The sequence below is a fragment of the Nerophis lumbriciformis genome, linkage group LG32 (assembly GCF_033978685.3).
Source record: "Nerophis lumbriciformis linkage group LG32, RoL_Nlum_v2.1, whole genome shotgun sequence".
NCBI classification, from domain to species: domain Eukaryota; kingdom Metazoa; phylum Chordata; class Actinopteri; order Syngnathiformes; family Syngnathidae; genus Nerophis; species Nerophis lumbriciformis.
This window is the reverse complement of record NC_084579.2, coordinates 12,031,936-12,058,032: the sequence shown is the minus strand read 5'-3', so window position 1 is coordinate 12,058,032 and position 26,097 is coordinate 12,031,936. Positions and strand designations below refer to the sequence as shown.

Below are 26,097 nucleotides of genomic sequence, written 5' to 3'. Positions count from 1 at the left end.
ACCCATTTTTTGTTCGTTTTGCGCATGTTCTTCAGGCCTCCGCTCTGCAGGAACTGTTGCTTCTGTTGCTTCTTGCGCTCCTTCAGGATTTGCTGGCTGGACTTCAGCTCGGAGCGCACTATCCGGCCACCGGACGTGCGCTGCGGTCCTGGGGACTTGGGGCCTTGGGGGCGCTGGCGACCACGGCCTGGAAAACAAAAAATGTTGCTGTTTCATCTTTGCACCGTGAACTATGTGAACACTAATAACTTCGGCATCGGCTTAAAATGCTTCACTTACAACAAAATCTGTAAAAAAAAAACACAAGATTAAACTCATACAAATATGAGGACAAAGTCTGAATGCAGGGTTTCCCCTACATCGTGGCTAAATTACTGTCGGCACACCTTCAAAATATTTTATTTAATTTTTTTAGCATGAAAACAAAATTAAGTGATATATTGTATGAATGGATATACCATCTAAAGCAGTGGTTCTTAACCTTGTTGGAGGTAGCGAACCCCACCAGTTTCATATGCGCATTCATATATATATATATATATATATATATATATATATATATATATATATATATATATATATATATATATATATATATTAATGAAAAATAAAATGTTGTTTTTTTTTTTTCAAATTCAAGACAAAGTTATATGTTTTTGGTAACACTTTAGTATGGGGAACATATTCTAAATAACAAAGCCTTAATTTAGAGTTATTTGGCTAGGGTTCGGGTCAGGGTTAGAGGGTTAGGGTTATAATAAGGCCATGCCGAATAAGGCATTAATAAGTACTTAATAATGACTAGTTAAGAGCCAATATGTTACTAATTTGCATGTTAATAAGCAACTAATTAATGGTGAATATGTTCCCCATACTAAAGTGTTACCATGTTTTTTTTTACTGGTGCACAAAATGAACCGTGCATGAACATCACCTTGTTCAAACAACAAAACCAACACAGTGCATAAACTCACAACAAATTACACACCTGCAAATCAGTCAAATGTTGCCGTATCCGTAATACGCCGATAGGGAGAAGTTTGTATTTACACGATGAGTCGGGTGTGTTTTGACCTCCGCCGAACCCGACTCACCGAACCCCTAGGGTTCGATTGAATCCAGGTTAAGAACCACTGATCTAAAGCCTATGCGTCAAAGTCAAGGCCCGCGGGCCGAATGAAATATCTAAGGCCCCCGGGATGATATTTGATTAGTATTAGAACCGGCCCGCAGGCCACAGCCACCTGCTGCTGTTTTGCACGCACCAATACTCCATCAGTGTTGGTGCTAGGAATTTTCAAAATGGGGTCCCAGAGACCATAGACATCTTATGAGTAGACGCAGCATTGGCTGCTGTGACACGAGAAATTCTGCCACCATCCTGAAGTGGTGATGAGGAGCCGGCGAGCAGCCTAACTGACAGCTGACAGGTGGAAAACAAAGAGGGTGTTCAGCGTTAAATGAGCGGACTGTTGAAAATAGGAATGGGGGGATTACTTTTCACAAGTAAGATTTAATATTAACGTACTATTGGTTGTAATTTGTGAAAATAATATTACCACAGAGTTGAGAAGGAGCAAAGATCTTCAATAGTACTGAAATCGTAGCCGCTAGCAAAGAAGAGTATGACCATAATAGAATTGCTTGTCAATTAAAGTAATTGAATTAAAAAATGTTATACTTGAATAACATAAAGTTGAAATAAATGATGAAGATAAAGATTGTAAAATAGAATTTGGTTTTATTCTGAATCCAGTGAAACAGATTGGTGGTTTTAGCTGATATAAAGACATTCAGGTGTTTATATATGTTTAAGTATTTGGCAGATGCTTTTATCCAAAGCGACATACATAAAAAATGCATATAAAACAATCACTGTAAACTTGATCATTTAAGGGAAGAATGTAATACAAAATATCAATACAAAGTGTCAAGACAGAATAAACTCTCTGCTGCTGCAGCAACAGCGATACAGTCCATAGGTCCCTAAGATATATAGATATCTACCGTATTTTCCGCACTATAAGGCGCACCTAAAAACCACAAATTTTCTCAAAAGCTGACAGTGCGCCTTATAACCCGGTGCGCTTTATATATGGATAAATATTAAGATTCATTTTCATAAAGTTTAGGTCTCGCAACTACGGTAAACAGCCGCCATCTTTTTTCCCCGTAGAAGAAGCGCGCGGTGCATGCTGGGATATGTGACGTTTCATTTCCATTTGTGTGTTTATGTAAAGACCCCAAAATGGCTCCTATTAAGTGTGTTGTCTGTCTAATTATAAATAATGCAGACGAGGCGTGTTAACTGAGTTCTCAACGTTTACTCACAGCGTGCTCATAACCACATTCTAACTCCCAGCATACAACAACGCTTCTCAGGGCTACCGCGCATGCTCGTAACTATCGTTGCATGCTGGGTAGTGTAGTTGTTATATTTGCTAGCTCATAACAGCACATTAAGAGACACGCTTACGCGCTTAATTCAATACTCGCCGTCATTCCGGGTGGATTGACAAAAGACCTCCAGCCGCTAGATATTGGTGTCAACAGGGCATTCGAAGCTAGACTGCTAGCTGCGTGGGAACAGTGGATGACGAAGAAGCGCGCGGTGCATGCTGGGATGTGTGACGTTTCATTTCCATTTGTGTGTTTATGTAAAGACCCCAAAATGGCTCCTATTAAGTGTGTTGTCTAATTATAAATAATGCAGACGAGGCGTGTTAACTGAGTTCTCAACGTTTACTCACAGCGTGCTCATAACCACATTCTAACTCCCAGCATACAACAACGCTTCTCAGGGCTACCGCGCATGCTCGTAACTATCGTTGCATGCTGGGTAGTGTAGTTGTTATATTTGCTAGCTCATAACAGCACATTGAGAGACACGCTTACGCGCTTAATTCAATACTCGCCGTCATTCCGGGTGGATTGACAAAAGACCTCCAGCCGCTAGATATTGGTGTCAACAGGGCATTCGAAGCTAGACTGCTAACTGCGTGGGAACAATGGATGACAGAAGGCGAACACACCTTCACTAAGACGAGGAGGCAGCGCCAGACGACGCCAACATCTGCCAGTGGATCGTAAATTTGCCCAACTTTTCACTTCGGACACCGAAGACGAAGGATTTACGAATGAAGAATAACTTCAGAAAGTGAGCGCTATGTTTATTTTGTGTGTTGTGACATTAACGTTCGAGCAACATTATGTTGCTATTGCTCTGCACTATTTTGAATTTTACTATGTTTGTGATTGCACATTTGCGTACATTTTGGGAGTGAACAGAGTTGTTAGAACGCTGGTTTTTAATATATTATTAAAGTTTGACTGACCTATCTGACTGTTTTTTTGACATTCCCTTTAGCGCAGCGTAGGCGCGGCTTATAGTCCGGGGCGGCTTATTGGTGGACAAAGTTATGAAATATGCCATTCATTGAAGGTGCGGCTAATAATCCGGTGCGCCTTATAGTGCGGAAAATACGGTAATGTTTTCATCCATTGTTTATGTAGGATATACGCATGTATATATAACCTAATCATATTGTTTCTTCAACTTAAAAATAGTAGACCCTTCTCTGGGATTGTATTCTCAGTTTTGATCTCGGACGTCTGGTCACTTATAGCGTATAAGAATATTATATTACTGTTAAGCAAACTATGAATAATAAAACACACCAAAACATGTGTCCTTTATCATAGCTAAACGTATGACAAAAAAACACGTGAAAATCAGTGGTATTCAGTGAGGTAAGATGAATGAAATGCGCTGAAATGCGCTGACAGTTCATTGCTCCTGCCAAATGAATTGCACTGAGTGGAGCGGATCACCACTCCAAGATGGTGGCCCCGCGTCTCGTCAGTGCCAGTAGGCAGTAGCGCTCGATGCTGCGTCTACTTATAAGATGTCTATGCCAGAGACCCCATCAAGTCATAAAAATGTTGTCACACAGTAAATTTTTGGGGTGCCACTTTTTTGTAAGCGTTTTGAAAACAAATGATAAATGTATGCATTATCCTGTTATACCTCACATTCTATATTGTGTTTTGGAAAAAGGTTGTCATAAACATTACTTAATTCATTAAAAAAATTATACAAAATAAAACACATTTTTATGCATATGTAAATGTATTCAGTTATAAACATTCATTCACTTCCTTCTTTCCTTCTTGGATATAAACTTTACCACTGCCTGTACTTTTTTCTATATTTTTATTGTAATATTTTCAGAATGTGTTTGTTCTATTTTTGGCCAAAGTAAGACAAAGAAAACAATCTGAAGTTGTCTATATTTTTTAGTTTTAATGCCATGATTTTAATAGTCCGGCCCCGCGTGTGCACAGATTTTCCTCCATGCGGCCCCTGAGCTAAAATGAGTTTGACACCCCCTATCTAAAGTATATTGTTTACGTACTATTAGTTATAGTGAGTTTGGAAAAACAGCTTAAATATCATAAAACGTACCTCATTGCATTACTTTAAAAAACAACAATGTGCATCTAAATCGCCTGTCAGCGGGGCGTCAGCAACTGGTCGACACCCAGCAAAAGTAAGGAGAGAAAATTGAAGAGAAAGGGTATTTTAAGCTACCGTATTTTTCGGAGTATAGTCGCACCAGCCGAAAATGCATAATAAAGAAGGAAAAAAACATGTATAAGTCGCACTGGAGTATAAGTCGCATATTTGGGGGAAATTTATTTGATAAAACCCAACACCAAGAATAGACATTTGAAAGGCAATTTAAAATAAATAAAGAATAGTGAACAACAGGCTGAATAAGTGTACGTTATATGAGGCATAAATAACCAACTGAGAACGTGCCTGGTATGTTAACGTAACATATTATGGTAAGAGTCATTCAAATAACTATAACATATAGAACATGCTATACGTTTACCAAACTATCTGTCACTCCTAATCGCTAAATCCCATGAAATCTTATACGTTTAGTCTCTTACGCGAATGAGCTAAATAATATTATTTGATATTTTACGGTAATGTGTTAATAATTTCACACATAAGTCGCTCCTGAGTAGAAGTCGCACCCCCCGGCCAAACTATGAAAAAAACTGCGACTTATAGTCCAAAAAATACGGTAACTAATGCATTTCTTGTTCAAACCAGTGCAAACTACCCTAAATCTTTTGACATTACTGCCGACAATAACGTCAAACTTTACGCCGTGTACGTCTTAGAACCTCCATTTGGAGTGTGTGGGTTTTCTTCAAGCACTACAGTTTCCTCGCACATTCCAAAAATATGTACGTAAGCTTCATTTGAGACAGCAAATTATACATAAATATGAACGTTAGTGCAAATGATTGTCTATCTGCGCCCTGCAATTGGCCATGCTAATTTGAGTTAGCTTGTCTTTGAGATAGTCCATTGTACGTTAGCATTAAGCTAGTGGCATTAGTGCTCAACCATCATCCTGCGTAACTCTATTGCTTTTTATTCAGTTTATTCCACATCCACATATCACATATCATGTGTGTACTATATACTTTCTTTGGTGTGGTTAGTTTTAAGGTTACTTAATTGTGAATAATATCAACAAAACACTTACCGTATTTTTCGGACTATAAGTCGACGTTTTATTTCATAGTTTGGCCGTGGGTGCGACGTATACTCCGGAGCGACTTATGTGTGAAATTATTAACATATTACCGTAAAATATCAAATAATATTATTTAGCTCATTCGCGTGAGCGACGAAGCAAATGTCCGCAATCGTCACACACACGTCAGCAATCGTCACTCACACGCCAACCAATAACAATACGGCGGGGGCGGGTCATGGCAGAAGTGCATTGTGGGTTTTGGAATGCTAACTGCTATATGCTATACGCTACTGCCGGAGCTATTAAAATGGATCACATCAACAATCGCGGTAACTTATAAAAACTGAGAAGGACTGAACTAAAATGGCACCGAAAAGGAAATCATATACTGCAGATTACAAGCTGGACGTAGTGAAATATGCACCAGAAAACGGCTATCGAGCAGCAGAAAGAATGGACGCTAGCGGGGCATACCAGGAGCGACACCGAGGAGGAAGATTTCATGGGATTTAGCGATCGGGAGTGACAGATTGTTTGGTAAACGTATAGCATGTTCTATATGTTATAGTTATTTGAATGACTCTTGCCATGATGTGTTGGTTAACATACCAGGCACGTTCTCAGTTGGTTATTTGTGCGTCATATAACGTACACTTATTCAGCCTGTTGTTCAATACTCTTTATTTATCTTAAATTGCCTTTCAAATGTCTATTCTTGGTGTTGGGTTTTATCAAATAAATTTCCCCCAAAAGTGCGACGTATATATGTTTTTTTCCTTCTTTATTGTGCATTTCCGGCCGGTGCGACGTATATTCCGGAGCGATTTATAGTCCGAAAAATATGGTAGTTATTTTTTCACATCAGATCAAAGGACTGTTTACATATTTGGCAAACTAAAATTGCAACATTCAGGGAGGGCAGAATAAAGTATAGCCTGAGTTACTTTTTACAATAAGCAACAATTGAAACTGCATTGAACAAAGAGAGCACTGTCTACCAAGTCGAATTCATTGTGTTAAAGCTGATTGTGATTCTGATATAATAAAAAAAAAATGCCAATGTTAATATTATTAATGGTATTATTAATAACACTATTATTTGTTTTTAAATATACATAAAACATCATTGCTAATCCAAATGATCATGTCATGTATATGAAGATGTCATATTGACCACGCCCCCACCGCCATGTGTATAGTGGCAATCTGAGGGAAACACTGAAATGATTACCGTACAATATACAAACGTAGAAACATATTTAACATATAATATGTAATATAAGAAAAAAGAAAGCTAGGCTTTCTTTTTGGAAATGATTACTTGGGTCACAGTGTTATGAAAGAAAACTAAATTACCAGAATAAAACCACAATGTTAAAGAAAATAAAGTCAGTTTTTAAAAATAAAAAATAATTTTGCTTACAATAAATTGCATGTATTTTATTGTTATATTTTACTAATTAAAAATGTTAAATTTTAAGTCAGAATGTCATTTTCTTCTCCACTTTATGAAATTTTTTTGTAGTAATAAAGACATTTAATTTTACATTTTGAAGTCAGAATCCTTTTTAAGAAAAAAGTTGCTAAATTATTATGTTTTTAATATATATTGTTTATAATCGTATACCTCTTGCAGGCTTCCTCACGCCTCCACCTCCTCCTTCTCCGTCGGAGTGTGACCCTACGTCATCAATCTTGTACTTCTTCTTCCATTCCTCGTAACTGAGATGTGATTAAGGAGCAGAACATTTCTACTCATGCAATCTTCACGCTGATATTTGTTTTGTTTTGGTAGGTTACTACTTCCTGTTATGTGTGCTATTTCCTTTAGCTTGACAAGACTACCGTGCATTTGGTGTTATAGATTGAGTACAAACAAATGTGTTAAAAATTGCTAAAAAGGAAAAGAAAAAAGGGGGGTAGGATTAAATAAGCTCTGCTTCTTCCTTCTCCCTTTCGGACATGTTACAATGAGAAACTGGAAACGTGATGAATCATATTGTAATTGTATTCATGTTCGATATAAACTTACACCATAACCATAACTTATCATGAGTCCATCTGTTGGACAAGAAGTTAGCTTCTCAGGCTGCCAAATGCACTTTGTAAACAAAATGTAGTATTTTAAGTGTGCTCTCCTTTGAAACATTAAATAATTGAAAGGATACAAGTTCTTTTTGTTCTTCTTGTTGCCGATGACTGGACCGCCGTCCAGTTTTATCTTCTTCTTCTGGTCCCCCTTTCCCATATCAGTCACAAAGCGTTTCCTCTTTCGGTCCCTGCAGATGTTACAATGTTAAAAAAAAAAGAAAAGTACATGACAACATAAAAAAATTCCGTGTTATGGATGATACCATTTCATGATTTTCTTGTGCTGGTTTAGTTTGTCTCCCTCGTCTCCCATGAGGTCCAGGACAGCGGAGGAAGCTTGATTTTCAAACGCGCTGCCTTCTCCTCCCAGACTTAAACTGAGACAACATAAAGGTGTGAATCACTTGAATGACAGGATGACATGCATTTGACATAAAGTATATGCGTATAGTCTCACCCTCTTTCTGAGTTAAAGTCTTTAGGTCTGTGGGGAATGTAGTACTCCTCGTCTTTACCCGTCTGCCTGCCTCGCTTGTTCTTTGGGTGCTCTTCTCCTCCGTCCTGATGGCCTTTCCTCTTTCCACCAACCACCTCTGAGAAGACCTCCTGGAAAGTCAGAAAAAGTCCTTTAAACCTGAAAATATTGATTTTTTTTAAACTTATAATCACAAAATCAACGTATGTACACTTAACCCTACAGCAGGGATTTTCTTGACCCTTTAGACCTCAGGGCCCAACTTTTCCACTACAAAGGGGCCAGGTGCCCACTCAAATATTTACACTGAATTGGTAATTTTACTCTTGATTTTAATCATATTCAATATTTTATCTAACCTTCTTAACAGTTTACAACCTTGTCAAATGATATGAAACAATGTGTTAATCACAAACATAAATATTTATTTAACACATAAACTTTGGGCTTAGGTCAGGCTGATTAGAAAAATAAACAATCATATATACTGCATAAGAAGGGACTCATAAATAACTGATTAAAAATATATTTACATACAATTGTTGTGCTAAAATAAATAAACTAAAATAATAATCAACATGTTTATTAAATAAACGGTCAATAAAATTCAAGCGCAAATAAAAATACAGCTTTACCGCTTTAATCATAATTTTTGCACTTTAGTCATGACTTTTGCTCCAGACTTCTTCTGTTTGATATTGTCATTACTGCCACAAATGGTGGAAAAGTGAATTTATTTCAAACATGCTATACAAGTGGTCAAACATTTTACTCTCGTTTGATCAAATATGGATGTTTTTTAGGCGCAAAATGCGATGAAATAATTGAAATCCCTATTCGCACATGTGCGACATGTTTTTTTTCTCCAAGTCGCACGGTCTATTTTTACTTGCATTTGCGAGTAAATTTGTCGCACCGTACAGCACTGAGCTCTGAGCGACAGGCTGTGCTAACTTTCTGGCTGGTACCTTTGTTTGTATACAGCTTCATGTTCAACTGTCACCTTATTGTAGTTATCAATGGGTGCCTTTCACATTTGAATCTATACCATGGGTGTCAAACTCTGGCCCGCGGGCACTTGGCCCTTGAGGCGATATCAAATTAACGCTAAAGCTGGCCCGCCGATCCTCCCGGGAGTCTTCCAAACGCCAGCCAAACGAGTGCTGGCCCAGTCACATAACATGTGCGGCTTCTGCACGCACACAGCGATACAGGTTACACTGAGGGTAGCCGAATAAAAAACTTTAACACTGTTAGAAATATACGCCACACTGTGAATCCACACCAAACCAGAATCCTTTGCAGGACTAACTCTTCCGGGACACTACAAGGTGTGTGTGTGTGTGGGGGGGGGGGGGGGGTGGATTCACAGTGTGGCGTATATTTCTAACAGTGTTAGCGTTTTTTATACTGGCACCCTCAGTGTAACCTGTATCGCTGTTGATGAAGTATGCGTTGCATTCGCTTGTGTGTGCGTACAGAAGCCGCACATATCTTGTGACTGGGTCTGAACGATGTTAGAATGGATGAAAAGCAGACGTGATGATAGCTCGTTAAAAGTTAATTTGTTCAACCTTGGCCCGCGGCTTTGTTCAGTTTTACATTTTGGCCCACTCTGTATTTCAGTTTGACACCCCTGATCTATACGGTACCGATTCCCCATACCTGGAAATCGATACCTGTACTCAACGGTACTAATTTTCGGTACTTAAGTGTGTGCTTATGTGTTAATAAATATCAATTTGAAAAAACACTAATTATTTACCTTTTAACCATGACATATGTGCTGTCCAGTTGTTATATATTGTTTTCTTATTACATTTTTGAGTCTCATTTGCAAGTATTATTTAGTAGACATTGCATGCAGTTGCAGTTCCAAGACGTTAGATGGCAATAGAGTATAGGCTACGGTGTGTTGCCTAATCAGGGAGTAGTCTTTGTCATTAAGCTGAATCTAGTCTAGTTATTGAGCCCTACAAACTGTTTATACTGTAAGTATTGTACTAACAACACACCGGCTGTTCAATTGTAACATACCTCTTAGTTGTAGTTGTCATTCCGAAATTTAGAGGTGTTGAAACCACCATATAAAATGGCTAGTGCTAATCAATAGCATGTCTATGGCAAATTCAATGTAAATTTGCATCAACCTAGCATTTGGAGAAGTGGAGCCTTTAGACTTAGAACAACTGTATTGATCTCCAGGGGAAATTGTTTGACAGAGTAGCTCAATTACAAAAGGAAATGATAACTAAAACACTGTGTCCCGTGAAAAACCGTCCGACCGGAACTCTTTGATAACTGAAATTCTGTGGGTGAACTATGTACTCTCTCTACACCAGTGGTTTTTAGAGCTTTCATAGCGAGTCCAACGACAGCTACAAGTTAGAACTTTACGCTACTTTACATTAGAAATGGCAACAGCTGAATACCCCCTAACGAAAAGATAGAGAAAAAGAAGAAGCTTATCAACTACGGTGTCGGCACGGGCTACAATGACGAACAGGCGCAAAATTTGAGGACTTATGCAGATCCCAAATACACATCAGTAGGTACCAGAAGGCAAGAAAAGTTGGTTTTGCATAATATTGCGAAACAAAACGCCAGATAATATGTCTGCTAATGGGTGCTATTTTGCGGTCATTGTACACACACCATAATAATACTCATATGTTGACAATCCATCAAGCGGTACGGGTTCATACCTAACCAAAGTCGTACTAAAACATTTGACAGATTTTTGAGCGCTGTGTGTAATGTTCTATATTCTCAATGGGATATTTAAAGTTTTGGCCTTGTTTACTGACACCATCTTGCAGTCTACATGTATCTCTTACGTGTGACTGCCATCTACTGGTCATATTTATCATTGCACCATGTACCAAATAAAATAGCTGCAAGGTTGGTAAGAAAACCAGAATTATTCCGTACATTAGGTTATAAGGCGCACTGTCGATTTTTGAGAAAATGAAGGGCTTTTAAGTGCGCCTTATAGTCCGAAAAATACACTACAGTAAGTCACATTTAAACCAATTCACTTCACTTATTGGGGTCTTTTTTAGGTTAATTTAAACAATGCAATCGCATAATAACCTGTGATTAATCATGATTAATCCAAATTAGAAAGTGTGATTAACCTGATTTAAAAAATAATAATTTGACAGTATTACGTTTTTTTCCTCTTCAATTTGAAATTGATACAAAAATGTATCAAAAATATTCAAATGTACTGATTGATACAACATGTTTGTTTTTTTAATCTCTTTGACTTTTAAAGGGGAACATTATCACCAGACCTATGTAAGCGTCAATATATACCTTGATGTTGCAGAAAAAAGACCATATATTTTTTTAACCGATATCCGAACTCTAAATGAGTGAATTTTGGCGAATTAAACGCCTTTCTAATGTTCGTTCTCGGAGTGATGACGTCACGTTGTGACGTCACATCGGGAAGCAATCCGCCATTTTCTCAAACACCGAGTCAAATCAGCTCTGTTATTTTCTGTTTTTTCGACTGTTTTCCGTACCTTGGAGACATCATGCCTCGTCGGTGTGTTGTCGGAGGGTGTAACAACACGAACAGGGACAGATTCAAGTTGCACCAGTGGCCCAAAGATGCGAAAGTGGCAAGAAATTGGACGTTTGTTCCGCACACTTTACCGACGAAAGCTATGCTACGACAGAGATGGCAAGAATGTGTGGATATCCTGCGACACTCAAAGCAGATGCAATTCCAACGATAAAGTCAAAGAAATCTGCCGCCAGACCCCCATTGAATCTGCCGGAGTGTGTGAGCAATTCAGGGACAAAGGACCTCGGTAGCACGGCAAGCAATGGCGGCAGTTTGTTGCCGCAGACAAGCGAGCTAAACCCACTGGATGTCTTGGCTCACACCGTCCCTTATGCCACCGAAGATGATCAAAAGAAGAATATCGACCTTAGCTTCCCTGGCCTGCTAACATCAACTCCAAAACTGGACAGATCAGCTTTCAGGAAAAGAGCGCGGATGAGGGTATGTCTACAGAATATATTAATTGATGAAAATTGGGCTGTCATGTTGTTGCCAAATGTATTTCATATGCTGTAAACCTAGTTCATAGTTGTTAGTTTCCTTTAATGCCAAACAAACACATACCAATCATTGGTTAGAAGGCGATCGCCGAATTCGTCCTCGCTTTCTCCCGTGTCGCTGGCTGTCGTGTCGTTTTCGTCGGTTTCGCTTGCATACGGTTCAAACCGATATGGCTCAATAGCTTCAGTTTCTTCTTCAATTTCGTTTTCGCTACCTGCCTCCACACTACAACCATCCGTTTCTATACATTCGTAATCTGTTGAATCGCTTAAGCCGCTGAAATCCGAGTCTGAATCCGAGCTAATGTCGCTATAGCTTGCTGTTCTTTCCGCCATGTTTGTTTGTGTTGGCTTCACTATGTGACGTCACAGGAAAATGGACGGGTGTTTATAACGCTGGTTAAAATCAGGCACTTTGAAGCTTTTTTTAGGGATATTGCGTGATGGGTAAAATTTTGAAAAGTATAATAAGCCACTGGGAACTGATTTTTAATGGTTTTAACCATTCTGAAATTGTGATAATGTTCCCCTTTAATTCTAAAAGGTGCAATCTTACCTGTAGGGCATCATCGTCGCCTGTTCCATCAGCCTCTTCATCACCTGAAATATTGCCGGTCCGAGGAAGGCTTCCTTCTACAGCCAGACTTTCTCTGTCCCTGCTAAATTTGTCCACCCGCTTGGAGTCTTTGGAGCGTTTGTTTCTCATCACCTCGCTGGCAGACGTCTTGCAGGTGGAGTTGATTTCAAAGATGGTCTGCAAGAGGAAGAAATATTTTAAGTTACGTCACAGACTGGCAGGTAAAACGTCGTAGAGAATCCAGACTCACTGCTTTGGATTTGTAGCCCTTGATGGCGTCGACTATCTGAAGGCGCTCCAGTTCAGTTTTCTCCAAAGCAGAACCTACAAAACAAGCCGTTACAAACTTGTGTTTGAGAACAATCCCCATCTGTCCTCATATTGCAAACAAACCCAGCAAGGGATGGACGGCCATGCAAGACAGATTCATGTTTTTCACTCGTCTGATGGACTCTGCAGAGGGGTTAGGTCGAGACTTGAGGTACTGCTTGTAGGCGTTCTCAGAGATCCGGTGCAAGTTTTGCAGTTCCAGGGACTCGCTGTGCGCCGCAATCAGGTTGCTGCTTTGGTCGTCCAGCATGCTCTGAGGGACGCGGCCAAACACGCCATCTGTATCTGCAGACAAGCACATGAGAGGCTGTAAACATCATCGACTTTTATTACCTGATGAAATGTCTTACCTGGGGTGTGCTCCGATGTGGCGAACTGAACCGGCCTCCCGAGGAAGAGATGCAGGTCGTACACCAAAGGCATCTCGTCGGGACAAACCATACTGTAGGTTGTGCCGCTGCGTCCCGCTCGACCCACGCGCCCTGAGGATATTTCAATATGACTACAGATGCAAGATAGTAAACAACCATAATTGTCAATGAAAGACTATTACACTTTATAGATAAGAGGAACAAAGAGAAAACATTTCTACTGATTATAATGGGGAAAAAATGCTGAAAATAATTACCGTATTTTTCGGACTATAAGTCGCAGTTTTTTTCATAGTTTGGCCGGGGTCCAGTGCGACTTATATATGTTTTTTTCCTTTTTTATTATGCATTTTGGGCAGGTGCGACTTATACTCCGGTGCGACTTATACTCCGAAAAATACGGTAGACAAATTGATGACAACTAAAGAAGTCCCATGTAAATTATAACAGTGAAAAAGGGTGTTGAGTCATATCAAATATTAAAAATATTTAAAGGAAATACTAATAAAGTGTAGATAACAGAGACATTAACGGGAAAAAATGGAGGGGAAAAAAATCATACTAAAATTAAAAAGATAATTGGAACATGAACAAGTTATCATTACGTATATGTATTGTTGCATTTGAACAACTGTATTGTTGATAATAAAGGTAAAGTATTGGTATTGTTCATTATCAATAGCGCTATTTCTATTGGTATTTGAATTGCTCTATTTGTAGTGTAATAATGCTCATTGTCATTTCTGTATTATTTTTTATTTTCGCTAACTGCTTATTTGCTATTACTTTTACCATCATATTTGTACATGTCATATTTGCTGATGTTGCTCTATTGTTGTTGTTTGCTGTTGTTGTTTTTGTCTCTCTGTCTAATCCCCCTCTTGTCCCCACAATTTCCCCCTCTGTCTTCTTTTTTTCTCTCTTTCTATCTCCTCCTGCTCCGGCCCGGCTGCACTAATTGATAATATAAATACATTTAATAAAGTCAAATACAAATAAGGCAACAAGAGAAGTATCCTACGCTTCTCTTTTGTAAAGTAAATCTGAACAGCCGACATGGGCATCTACATCAACTATATGATTTACCTGAGAAGCTGGACAGGACAAAAAAAAAAAAAAAAATTTTTTTTTTTAAAGGAAATACTAATAAAGTGTAGATAACAGAGACATTAACGGGAAAAAATGGAGGGGAAAAAATCATACTAAAATTAAAAAGATAATTGGAACATGAATGATGAAATCCTATTTGTAATATGGTGCAGAAAAGTCCTATTAAATGTTAAAAGTACACAAAAATATATATCCTTTTGAATGAATTTGGGAAAATCAGTATTTTGAATTGACAAGACAATTGACATATTAATAACTGAATGTTCTATTAATCATAACAATCTAGATAACATATTTAAACTTCTTTTTTTTTTTTAAATCCTACCATCTATAATGGAAAAATCCCATGTAATTATTTCTAAGAGGGAAAACCCTGTTAATAATGATGATGAATCTAAATGACTGAATGTTCTTTTTAATCTTAATTTAAAAAACACATTTAAGCAAAATCCTACAATCTATATTGGGAAAATCTAATTCAATTATTTTTAATAGGAACAAATCCCTGTTTATAATGATTAAACAAATTCTTATAATGATGAATCTAAATGACCGAATGTTCCATTAGTCATAATAATTTTAAAAAGGTATTTAAGCTCCTATTTACTAAATTCCAATTGAAAAAGTTTGTTTGTTTATAAGGGTGGAACAAATCCTGTTAAATTGTAAAAACAATGAATGACATGGAACATGAGATCCTGTTTCTAATACCGTATTTTTCGGACTATAAGTCGCAGTTTTTCTCATAGTTTGGCCGGGGGTGCGACTTATACTCAGGAGCGACTTATGTGTGAAATTATTAACACATTACCGTAAAATATCAAATAATATTATTTAGCTCATTCACGTAAGAGACTAGACGTATAAGATTTCATGGGATTTAGCGATTAGGAGTGACAGATTGTTTGGTAAACGTATAGCATGTTCTATATGTTATAGTTATTTGAATGACTCTTACCACAATGTTACGTTAACATACCAGGCACGTTCTCAGTTGGTTATTTATGCCTCATATAACGGACACTTATTCAGCCTGTTGTTCACTATTCTTTATTTATTTTAAATTGCCTTTCAAATGTCTATTCTTGGTGTTGGGTTTTATCAAATAACTTTCCCCAAAAAGTGCGACTTATATGTGTTTTTTTCCTTCTTTATTATGCATTTTCGGCCGGTGCGACTTATACTCCGGTGCGACTTATACTCCGAAAAATACGGTAGTTATAAAAAGTAATGGTAAAATATGAATTTCTTTTTACATCTCATTTAATCCTATTCGCGTTGTCAAAAAACACAAAAATCCACATCTGACCCAGCTTCTGTAAATGCAGCAATTTAAATATCAATAAAAAAATCTAATTGAATATGTTTAGATGCTTATATCTGACAAATCTCATCTTATTAGGTTGTAATTTGCTGCACCTTTTTGTTTAGAACAAAACTATCGATGAAAGTGCAATTTAAAAACATAAATAGGAGCCTTTCGCTAATTGACTTCACAGGTAAGCGTGTGATCAAGTCTTGATTGAGGTCTGTTTGTTATGACGGACTCACCAACTCTGTGCAAGAAGAGCTTCGACTTGGAGGGAAAGTTGTAGTTGATAACGTTGTCCAGCATGGGGATGTCTATACCGCGAGCGGCGACATCCGTCACGATGAGCACCATGGCTTTGCGGTGGACAAACTTCCCGATGTTGATCTTTCTGGCCGTCTGATCGAGGGCGCTGTATATGTACGCGCATTCCACGCCTTCTAACGTACACAGCTGCGGATCACAGTCAGCGTTAGAAATGTAGTCAAAGACTTGGAGAAGCTAGGCGGTCGTGTCTTACCTCCTTGAGGTACTCCACGTGATGTTTAGTGGCTGCGAAGACAATCGTCTGCTCCTGAGGTTTCACGACATTTCTCAGGAGGTGGAGGAGTAAGGCCGGCTTGTCGTCCACTCGTAGATTGAAGAAGGACAGCTGAGGGACCACAAGAATGTTGTTGTTATAATCAATCACTAAAAACTGTAGTTTCTCCAAGTTTCACCTTGATCTGATCACTGAGCTTGGAGTCCACGTTCAAACGAATGAGTACAGGTTCAGTCAGCCCTAGTCAATAAGAACACATACATTATATCCCATCCATTCAACTAGCAGCCAGTACATGCAGTACTAAATCTCACCAGCTCTCGCAAACTCCACCAGCATTTTGGGCAGAGTGGCGGAGAACAGCAGAGTCTGTCTAGTGTCAGGAAGCCTGCGGATGATCTCCTGGAGCTGCTCGGCAAAGCCCATTTCGAACAACCTGAACCGATAAGTCACGTTACCACACAAGTGCGACGACGCGGTTTGAAAAGAAAGGAACACTTTGATTTACCTGTCCGCCTCGTCAAACACCACGTACTCCACGTTTTGCAGCTTGAGGTTCATTTCCTGGACGACGTGCATGAGACGACCCGGAGTACCAATGATTCTAATGAAGGGACAGACAAACCATCAGTATGTTCAGTAAAACATGTTTTACATCAATTTCTGTCTTCAAAGTTTCGGTGTCCTCTTAACAATGAAGTGTGCAAAATAGAAGTGCCTAGATCAGATATCGGTCAGATCTCAGCAAAAAAAACAAGCATTGGATGATATCGGCTTGTATCTAAAATCTTCGATACAAGCAGTCCTGCAGTATATTTACTCGTGCAAAACTGGACAGCCAATTAACATTTAAAAAGTCCTCCAATAAGCACAAAAGGTTGGTGTTCTTCTACCTTGTATTTTAGTGAAGTCATTTACAAAAATGTACACATAGTAGACTATAGGCGCTAGCAGCTACACAACAGCGAGGCACACAAGCTAGACATGTAATAAAGCAGGGGTCGGCAACCCGCGGCTCTAGAGCCGCATGCGGCTCTTTAGCGCCGCCCTAGTGGCTCTCTGGAGCTTTTTCAAAAATGTATGAAAAATGGAAAAAGATGAGGGGAAAAAAATATATTTTTTGTTTTAATATGGTTTCTGTAGGACAAACATGACACAAACCTCCCCAATTGTTACAAAGCACACTGTTTGTATTAAACATGCTTCACTGATTCGAGTATTTGGTGAGCACCGTTTTGTCCTACTAATTTTGGCAGTCCTTGAACTCACCGTAGTTTGTTTACGTGTATAACTTTTTCCGACGTTCTAGGACGTGTTTTATGCCACTTCTTTTTCTGTCTCATTTTGTCCACCAAACTTTTAAGGTTGTGCATGAAAGGTGAGTTTTGTTGATGTTATTAACGTGTGTGGAGTGCTAATCAGACATATTTGGTCACTGCATGACTGCAAGCTAATCGATGCTAACATGCTATTTAGGCTAGCTAATTGCATCATTATGCCTCATTTGTAGCTATATTTGAGCTCATTTAGTTTCCTTTAAGTCCTGTTAATTCAATGTATATCTCATGACTCACTATCTGTTTGTAATATGGCTTTTAATTTTTTGCGGCTCCAGACAGATTTGTTTTTGTATTTTTGGTCCAATATGGCTCTTTCAACATTTTGGGTTGCCGACCCCTGTAATAAAGTGTCCTGAATTGTACAAGTTGGCAGTATAAAACATGATGCTTGTCAATATAAATAAGAATAAAATAAATATAGTTGCATATTACCGTATTTTTCCGACTATAAGTCGCAGTTTTTTTCATAGTTTGGCCGGGCTCCAGTGCAACTTATATATGTTTTTTTCCATCTTTATTATGCATTTTCGGCAGGTGCGACTTATACTCTGGTGCGACTTACCGGTATACTCCGAAAAATACGGTACTTACCGTATTTTCCGCACTATAAGGCGCACCTAAAAACCACAAATTTTCTCAAAAGCTGACAGTGCGCCTTATAACCCGGTGCGCTTTATATATGGATAAATATTAAGATTCATTTTCATAAAGTTTCGGTCTCGCAACTTCGGTAAACAGCCGCCATCTTTTTTCCCGGTAGAACAGGAAGCGCTTCTTCTTCTACGCAAGCAACCGCCAAGGTAAGCACCCGCCCCCATAGAACAGGAAGCGCTTCTTCTTCTACTGTAAGCAACCACCCGCCCGCGTAGAAGAAGAAAAAGCACGCGGATATCACCGTACGTTTCATTTCCTTTGTGTGTTTACATCTGTAAAGACCACAAAATGGCTCCTACTTAGCGACAAGGATCCGGTTCATGAAAAGACGCAATCTCTCCATCCGCACACGGATTACTATTTCACAGCAACTGATATTCCTGTGAACCGCACTGTGGATACAACGGGAGCACGTACGGTGAATATTCGCACCACAGGGAATGAGAAGTCATCCTTCACTGTGGTTCTAGCTTGCCATGCTAATGGCCAGAAACTTCCACCCATGGTGATATTCAAAAGGAAGACCTTGCCAAAAGAGACCTTTCCAGCCGGCGTCATCATAAAAGCTAACTCGAAGGGATGGATGAAGAAAAGATGAGCGAGTGGTTAAGGTAAGTTTAAGTTTACGCGAAGAGGCCGGGTGGCTTTTTTCACGCAGCTCTGTCCATGTTGATATACGTATGTTTGTGATTGCACATTTGCGTACATTTTGGGAGTGAACAGAGTTGTTAGAACGCTGGTTTTTAATATATTATTAAAGTTTGACTGACCTATCTGACTGTTTTTTTGACATTCCTTTAGAGCAGTTAGATGCGGCTTACAACACGGGGCGGCTTATAGGTGGACAAAGTTTTGAAATATGCCGTTCATTGAAGGCGCGGCTTATAACCCAGGGCGCCTTATGGTGCGGAAAATACGGTACTCATACAAAGTCTCCAAAACGGGAAGCGTATCAGAAAGTATCCAGTAACATTTCCGTCCGCATCATTTGACGTACTGCGTCACATCCTTTATTTAATTAATTATTGTGACCACTAAGTGTCGCCAAAACACAAATTAACACTTCACTTCAAAAGAATACATCTGTCATAAAGTTAGTGTTTATTATACCTACCATATTTCTCTGAGTAATTTCACTTCATTAAACCGTCTCTAAAAGTTCACACTACAAAATAAAAGCATGTTCTATGATTCTTGCAGATATTGTATCAGATTATTATTAGTATCGGCTCACTCCTAGTGCAAATAAAGACCATACTTGCAAAGTATAATTCACTCTCTACACTTCAAGTGAAACAAATGTGAGTTTTGACCTGAATTTTGAGCCTTGCAGAAGTCTAGGAATTAATACGCAGAATGTCTAATTGTTACCGTAGAAGAAAATGTTATCGTAAATATTATGCAAAAGTGACTTTTGAATGGCAGAAGATTAATTCTTCCCAGAGCCTGTTAATGAGCACCAAACATGAGAAAAACCTATCATCTGTCTTACTTTCTGGTACGGGTGTAATGGTATTGTGAATATTACGGTATTTTGCTTTCAAAAATGCAAGCAATAATGCTGTGGAAAGTGACGTATCAAATCAGTGTCGTTTTTTTTATCCTGCGTATTTACATTATTAAAAGTTAAATTGCCAGTGAACCTCGTAAGGATCATCATTCTTCAAACTAATACCTCAATACCGTGACGATATCGTACTGTGAAATGTTGATGTCGTTACATCCCTACTTTCTAGCAAAGAGGCACTTAAATGGTCGCTTTTGAAATTTAGAAAAATCATAGACTTCCTCATGGAGACGATACCGCCTCTGAGCCTCCCTGAGGTGGAGGACCCTGTTTACGGGGACAACAGGGAATGGAAAAATCTTTCTAAAAAAAGAAGAAAAAAGACGCAGGCTTCACTACACATCCTAATACACAAATTTGAGTATGTTTAATTAATTGCGATGTTAGCATGTAGCTCACATGGCTATGCAAGTGTTGCTAAAGTTTGTGTCCTCTTGTCCCCTTAATGTTACATTGTTTTATGGGATATACAGCATCTATTTATTTGAACAGGTGCAAAGTTACAGAGTATAAGGAAAAAAGTGGATAAACGGCTCATTAGGATTAAAGCTACAGAACACAAAACAGAATATTCCCAATAAGGCTTACTAATAGTAGTTTTAAATTCAATTCCAGTATTAAAGATAAGAATTTGGACTAGATTGTGGGACCGCTGATAATATTCAGCTGACAAATACTATAATATGGGGGGTTTTTTTGGGGGGGGGGTGGCTCGGTTGGTAGAGGATTCCCGCTTCCGCCATCCTAGTCACTGTTGTTGTGTCCTTGGGCAAGACAACTCTACCCACCTGCTCCCATTTACACCTCCACTGGTTTCAATGTAGCTTAAAGGCCTACTGAAACCCACTAGTACCGACCACGCAGTCTGATAGTTTATATATCAATGATGAAATCTTAACATTGCAACACATGCCAATACGGCCGGGTTAGCTTACTAAAGTGCAATTTTAAATTTTGTGCGGAATATCCTGCTGAAAACGTCTCGGTATGATGACGTCAGCGCGTGACGTCAGATTGTAGAGGACATTTTGGGACAGCATGGTGGCCAGCTATTAAATCGTCTGTTTTCATCGCAAAATTCCACAGTATTCTGGACATCTGTGTTGGTGAATCTTTTGCAATTTGTTCAATGAACAATGGAGACAGCAAAGAAGAAAGCTGTAGGTGGGAAGCGGTGTATTGCGGCCGACTGCAGCAACAACACAAACACAGCCGGTGTTTCATTGTTTACATTCCCGGAAGATGACAGTCAAGCTTTACCATTGGCCTGTGGAGAACTGGGACAACAGAGACTCTTACCAGGACTTTGAGTTGGATACGCAGACGCGGTACCGTGAGTACGCATGCAGCTGCGGCTTCCAAACATTTGATCGCTTGCCCGTACGTGCGTGCCGCTATGTGCATGTCACGTACATAACTTTGGGGAAATATATGTGCTGTATGAACTTTGGGGAGGTGAACGGTACTTTGGGCTGTGGGATTGAGTGTGTTGTGCAGGTGTTTGAGTTGTATTGGCGGGTTATATGGACGGGAGGGGGGAGGTGTTTGGTATGCGGGATTAATTTGTGGCATATTAAATATAAGCCTGGTTGTGTTGTGGCTAATAGAGTATATATATGTCTTGTGTTTATTTACTGTTTTAGTCATTCCCAGCTGAATATCAGGTCCCACCCGCCTCTCACAGCATCTTCCCTATCTGAATCGCTCCCACTGCCCTCTAGTCCTTCACTCTCACTTTCCTCATCCACAAATCTTTCATCCTCGCTCAAATTAATGGGGAAATCGTCGCTTCCTCGGTCCCAATCGCTCTCGCTGCTGGTGGCCATGATTGTAAACAATGTGCAGATGTGAGGAGCTCCACAACCTGTGATGTCACGCTACTCGTCTGCTACTTCCGCTACAAGCAAGGCTTTTTTATCAGCGACCAAAAGTTGTGAATTTTATCGTCGATGTTCTCTACTAAATCCTTTCAGCAAAAATATGACAATATCGCGAAATGATCAAGTATAACACATAGAATGGACCTGCTATCCCCGTTTAAATAAGAAAATCGCATTTCAGTAGGCCTTTAAAGATGTAGATAATGGGTTTCACTATGTAAAGTGACTAGAGAAAAAGCTCTATATCTGTTAAGGCTATAAAAAAATATTTTGCCAACTCAGATAAACGTGTGTCTTACTCACATGTCAGGGTTTTCGTGCAGTGCAGCAAACTGATCCTCCATTCTGGAGAGGACACAGAAATCCAGTTAGGAGGACAACAACAACCGCAAATGTCGACGCTGAACAACAAAACTAACACACCTGTCTCCACCAAGGACCAAGGCCGTCTTCAAGCGGGTGAACTTACCCAACTACAACAACAAATAAGGGCGCTTTAGGTCTTTTCTTATGCGGAGTAATGTAACCGCCCCCTTATTATATCGTGTACCTCCTTTGTGAACTTCATGGTCTGTAAGGCCAGCTCTCTGGTGGGGGTAAGGATGAGAGCCCTGGCGCCCATCTGGGCTTGCGGCGCCTTCAGCTTCTCAAACATGGGCACCAGGAACGCGGCCGTCTTTCCGCTGCCTGTCCGAGCCATGGCTACGATATCCTTGCCGTCCAAAATAACTGGGATAGTCTGCAATATGGAGGCGGTTAGAAAATATACTGGGTTGTTAAAAGATAGTGGAGGTGGTTAGTCTTACCTTTCTTTGGATTGGGGTTGGGACTTTGTACCCCTTCTTCATGACTCCTTTGAATACCGGGTAACAGAGTCCTAACCAGACACAGCAAAACAATGGTTGTTGTGGAAATCCGATTAGAAGTATTTTGGTATGTTGCTAATGCGAAATATTTGACTTAAAAAAGGAGATAGTGATTTGTTATAGTGTCTCTCACCCATGGATTGAAACCCTCCAGACTTCTTCTTCTTCTTGTTCTGGGCTCGGACAAGCTCCCTGGTGTCAGGCTCCACATCCGACAAGCAGTCAGACGCGGCAGGGAACTGCAACAGTTTCCTCCTTGGCTGTAATAGATATTAATAACACTTTCATAATAAGATCAATTTGAGCAGCGCTTCTCAAATAGTGGGGCTGTAATAAATTAAGCATGATAGGTTGACTTGAAACTGTTTTATGTTGCACTTTTTATATGTAGAAGAAAAGTTTTGTCATTCTATTTAATCTGAGCATCAACTTGAGGCAGTTTAATGTTGATTAACGTGGGCAGAATTATTATGGTGTTCCCAATGTTAAAAGGATAAAGCCATTGTTTACAAATTTGGTAAATAAATAACCAAAAAATATATAATACATATTTAGTTGTTTTCTTACAGTACCGGAAATGAACCGAACTGTGACCTCTAAACCGAGGTACGTACCGAACCAAAATTGTTATGTACCGTTACACCCCTACAATATACACTTCATTACACATGTACCATATCACTATGTCGATGATTAAATACTTTATAATTCCCTTAAACATGTAATATGGTTTCCTTGCCTCGTTAGTGTGTGCTGATTTTAGAAATAACGTACACTTGACTGCACATGTAATACATCACCATGTTGCTGAACACGTTATAATTCTACGAGTGTTGGATTTCAGCAGCACAGGCGTGCATTCGCTCTTTAATAATGTTCCCAGGACTCTGTGTACGTGCAGGCTGGTTTTAAAGGGGAACATTATCACCAGACCTATGTAAGCGTCAATATATACCTTGATGTTGCAGAAAAAAGACCATATATTTTTTTAACCGATTTCCTAACTCTAAATGGGTGAATTTTGGCGAATTAAACGCCTTTCTATTATTCGCTCTCGGAGCGATGACGTCACAACATGACGTCACATCGGGAAGCAATCCGCCATTTTCTCAAACACCGAGTCAAATCAGCTCTGTTATTTTCTGTTTTTTCGACTGTTTTCCGTACCTTGGAGACATCATGCCTCGTCGGTGTGTTGTCGGAGGGTGTAACAACACGAACATGGACGGATTCAAGTTGCACCAGTGGCCCAAAGATGCGAAAGTGGCAAGAAATTGGACGTTTGTTCTGCACACTTTACCGACGAAAGCTATGCTACGAAAGAGATGGCAAGAATGTGTGGATATCTTGCGACACTCAAAGCAGATGCATTTCCAACTGGACTGGACAAATCAGCTTTCAGGAAAAGAGAGCGGATGAGGGTATGTCTACAGAATATATTAATTGATGAAAACTGGGCTGTCTGCACTCTCAAAGTGCATGTTGTTGCCCAATGTATTTCATATGCTGTAAACCTAATTCATAGTTGTTAGTTTCCTTTAATGCCAAACAAACACACACCAATCGTTGGTTAGAAGGCGATCGCCGAATTCATCCTCGCTTTCTCCCGTGTCGCTGGCTGTCGTGTCGTTTTCGTCGGTTTTGCTTGCATACGGTTTAAACCGATATGGCTCAATAGCTTCAGTTTCTTCTTCAATTTCGTTTTCGCTACCTGCCTCCACACTACAACCATCCGTTTCAATACATGCGTAATCTGTTGAATCGCTTAAGCCGCTGAAATCCGAGTTTGAATCCGAGCTAATGTCGCTATAACTTGCTGTTCTATCCGCCATGCTTGTTTGTATTGGCATCACTGTGTGACGTCACAGGAAAATGGACGGGTGTATATAACGATGGTTAAAATCAGGCACTTTGAAGCTTTTTTAGGGATATTGCGTGATGGGTAAAATTTTGAAAAAAACTTCGAAAAATAAAATAAGCCACTTGGAACTGATTTTTAATGGTTTTAACCCTTCTGAAATTGTGATAATGTTCCCCTTTAAAGATAATGTACATGTCATTATACATCTAAAGTTGATCAAAATAAACATAATAGGAGGTGTAATGCCACCAAGTCAGATATTGCTGCTTTTTCCAGGCTTCTGATTGGACAAAATGTGCATGACAGCAAGTGTGTGTGTGTGTGTGTGTGTGTGTGTGTGTGTGTGTGTGTGTGTGTGTGTGTGTAGACATAAACAGTTTTGAAACTACACTTGTGTGGATGGAGATTGTTTTAACCCCAAATATGTGTTTTTGAAACTCTCTGTGTTCGTATGGAAATACACTTTTCTTGTACATGCCAAACATCTCTGAAATACAAGATAAGAAATAAAACATATGACCATCAAAACGTTTTGTTTTTTAAGTATATAAGTATTGTTTATTATTGTATGACATATATGCTTTGTTTCGATGCTTATTCGGTGCTTTTAACATAACGGAAGTAAAACGGCACAAATGTAAACATTACTAACTGCAATTTGTATTATCTGTTAAGGTTTAATACTAAATTAGAGTACCTTAGTGATTGATTCTAGTAGTTTAGTAGTCAAATTGAACAAAGAAAGAGTTGGAAAATTAAGGGGGCATCCGGATTTGAACCGGGGACCTCTTGATCTGCAGTCAAATGCTCTACCACTGAGCTATACCCCCTGATACTTACAACCATCCAATATATATGTGAAGAACAGTATATGCATGATGTGAAAAACATATTTTCTTGTTTCGATGGTCGAACACTTACGGAATCATCGTTTTTTATTTCAGCAGCCACTTCGAATTCGCCACCGTCAGAATCCACCTCCGGCTCTCTTCTCTTCTTTTTCGTCAGCCTCTTCTTCCTCTGCGCCATACTGACGTTTAAGTTGTTCCTCGGAAGTTTTTAGGTGACGAGTTAATAAACAAAATATCTAGTTGTAAGAGTTCATGTTCGTCAGAGGAGCACAAAGTCGAGTCGAGTCAGGCAGACATGTTGTAAACACGTGTGAGCTTCTTCTTCTTCTTCGTAGTCGGAGTCTTTTTCTTCTTCTACTGTTTCTTGGTTTAACACCGGGCTGCTCTCGACTGCCATCGAGCGCATCCTGTTGGAAGTACAGACAATGCTCTCCCTCAACCACGTTTATCGTAATAAGAATTTCTGTTCTTAAAAATACTAATTGAAAATTAGACTAAAATACGATTGAGTACCTAAAAATATGTATTTATTTATTTACACTCCCTACAAAACACTCTTTGCACTCTTTCTCGAGAGTGTGACAAGAGAGGAAATAGTCAATATTGTGAAAAGATGCAAATCCAAGACCTCAGTTATAA

The 26,097-nt window shown here is 39.2% G+C and overlaps 1 protein-coding gene and 1 non-coding gene across 2 annotated transcripts in view; both read right to left on the bottom strand.

Moving 5' to 3' along the window:
* Window positions 1–25,784, bottom strand: part of ddx54 (DEAD (Asp-Glu-Ala-Asp) box polypeptide 54) — a 26,040-nt gene extending 256 nt beyond the window's left edge. The window contains exons 1-20 of the mRNA XM_061927276.1: window positions 25,529–25,784; window positions 22,880–23,006; window positions 22,687–22,757; window positions 22,431–22,619; window positions 22,304–22,353; window positions 22,184–22,225; window positions 16,948–17,043; window positions 16,754–16,875; window positions 16,618–16,679; window positions 16,419–16,550; window positions 16,141–16,351; window positions 13,459–13,590; window positions 13,172–13,393; window positions 13,029–13,102; window positions 12,758–12,955; window positions 8,110–8,258; window positions 7,916–8,029; window positions 7,730–7,840; window positions 7,189–7,283; window positions 1–187 (exon numbers count right to left, since the gene is read on the bottom strand). The exon at window positions 1–187 is cut by the window's left edge and continues 256 nt beyond it. Of these exons, the coding sequence (XP_061783260.1) occupies window positions 1–187; window positions 7,189–7,283; window positions 7,730–7,840; window positions 7,916–8,029; window positions 8,110–8,258; window positions 12,758–12,955; window positions 13,029–13,102; window positions 13,172–13,393; window positions 13,459–13,590; window positions 16,141–16,351; window positions 16,419–16,550; window positions 16,618–16,679; window positions 16,754–16,875; window positions 16,948–17,043; window positions 22,184–22,225; window positions 22,304–22,353; window positions 22,431–22,619; window positions 22,687–22,757; window positions 22,880–23,006; window positions 25,529–25,636 (2,492 nt within the window). The 5' untranslated portion in view covers window positions 25,637–25,784. The remainder of the gene's footprint in view (window positions 188–7,188; window positions 7,284–7,729; window positions 7,841–7,915; window positions 8,030–8,109; window positions 8,259–12,757; window positions 12,956–13,028; window positions 13,103–13,171; window positions 13,394–13,458; window positions 13,591–16,140; window positions 16,352–16,418; window positions 16,551–16,617; window positions 16,680–16,753; window positions 16,876–16,947; window positions 17,044–22,183; window positions 22,226–22,303; window positions 22,354–22,430; window positions 22,620–22,686; window positions 22,758–22,879; window positions 23,007–25,528) is intronic.
* On the bottom strand, window positions 25,366–25,437 carry trnac-gca (transfer RNA cysteine (anticodon GCA)). The gene has a single exon. It is a non-coding gene; the product is annotated as a tRNA-Cys (tRNA).
* Window positions 25,785–26,097: the final 313 nt, after the last annotated feature.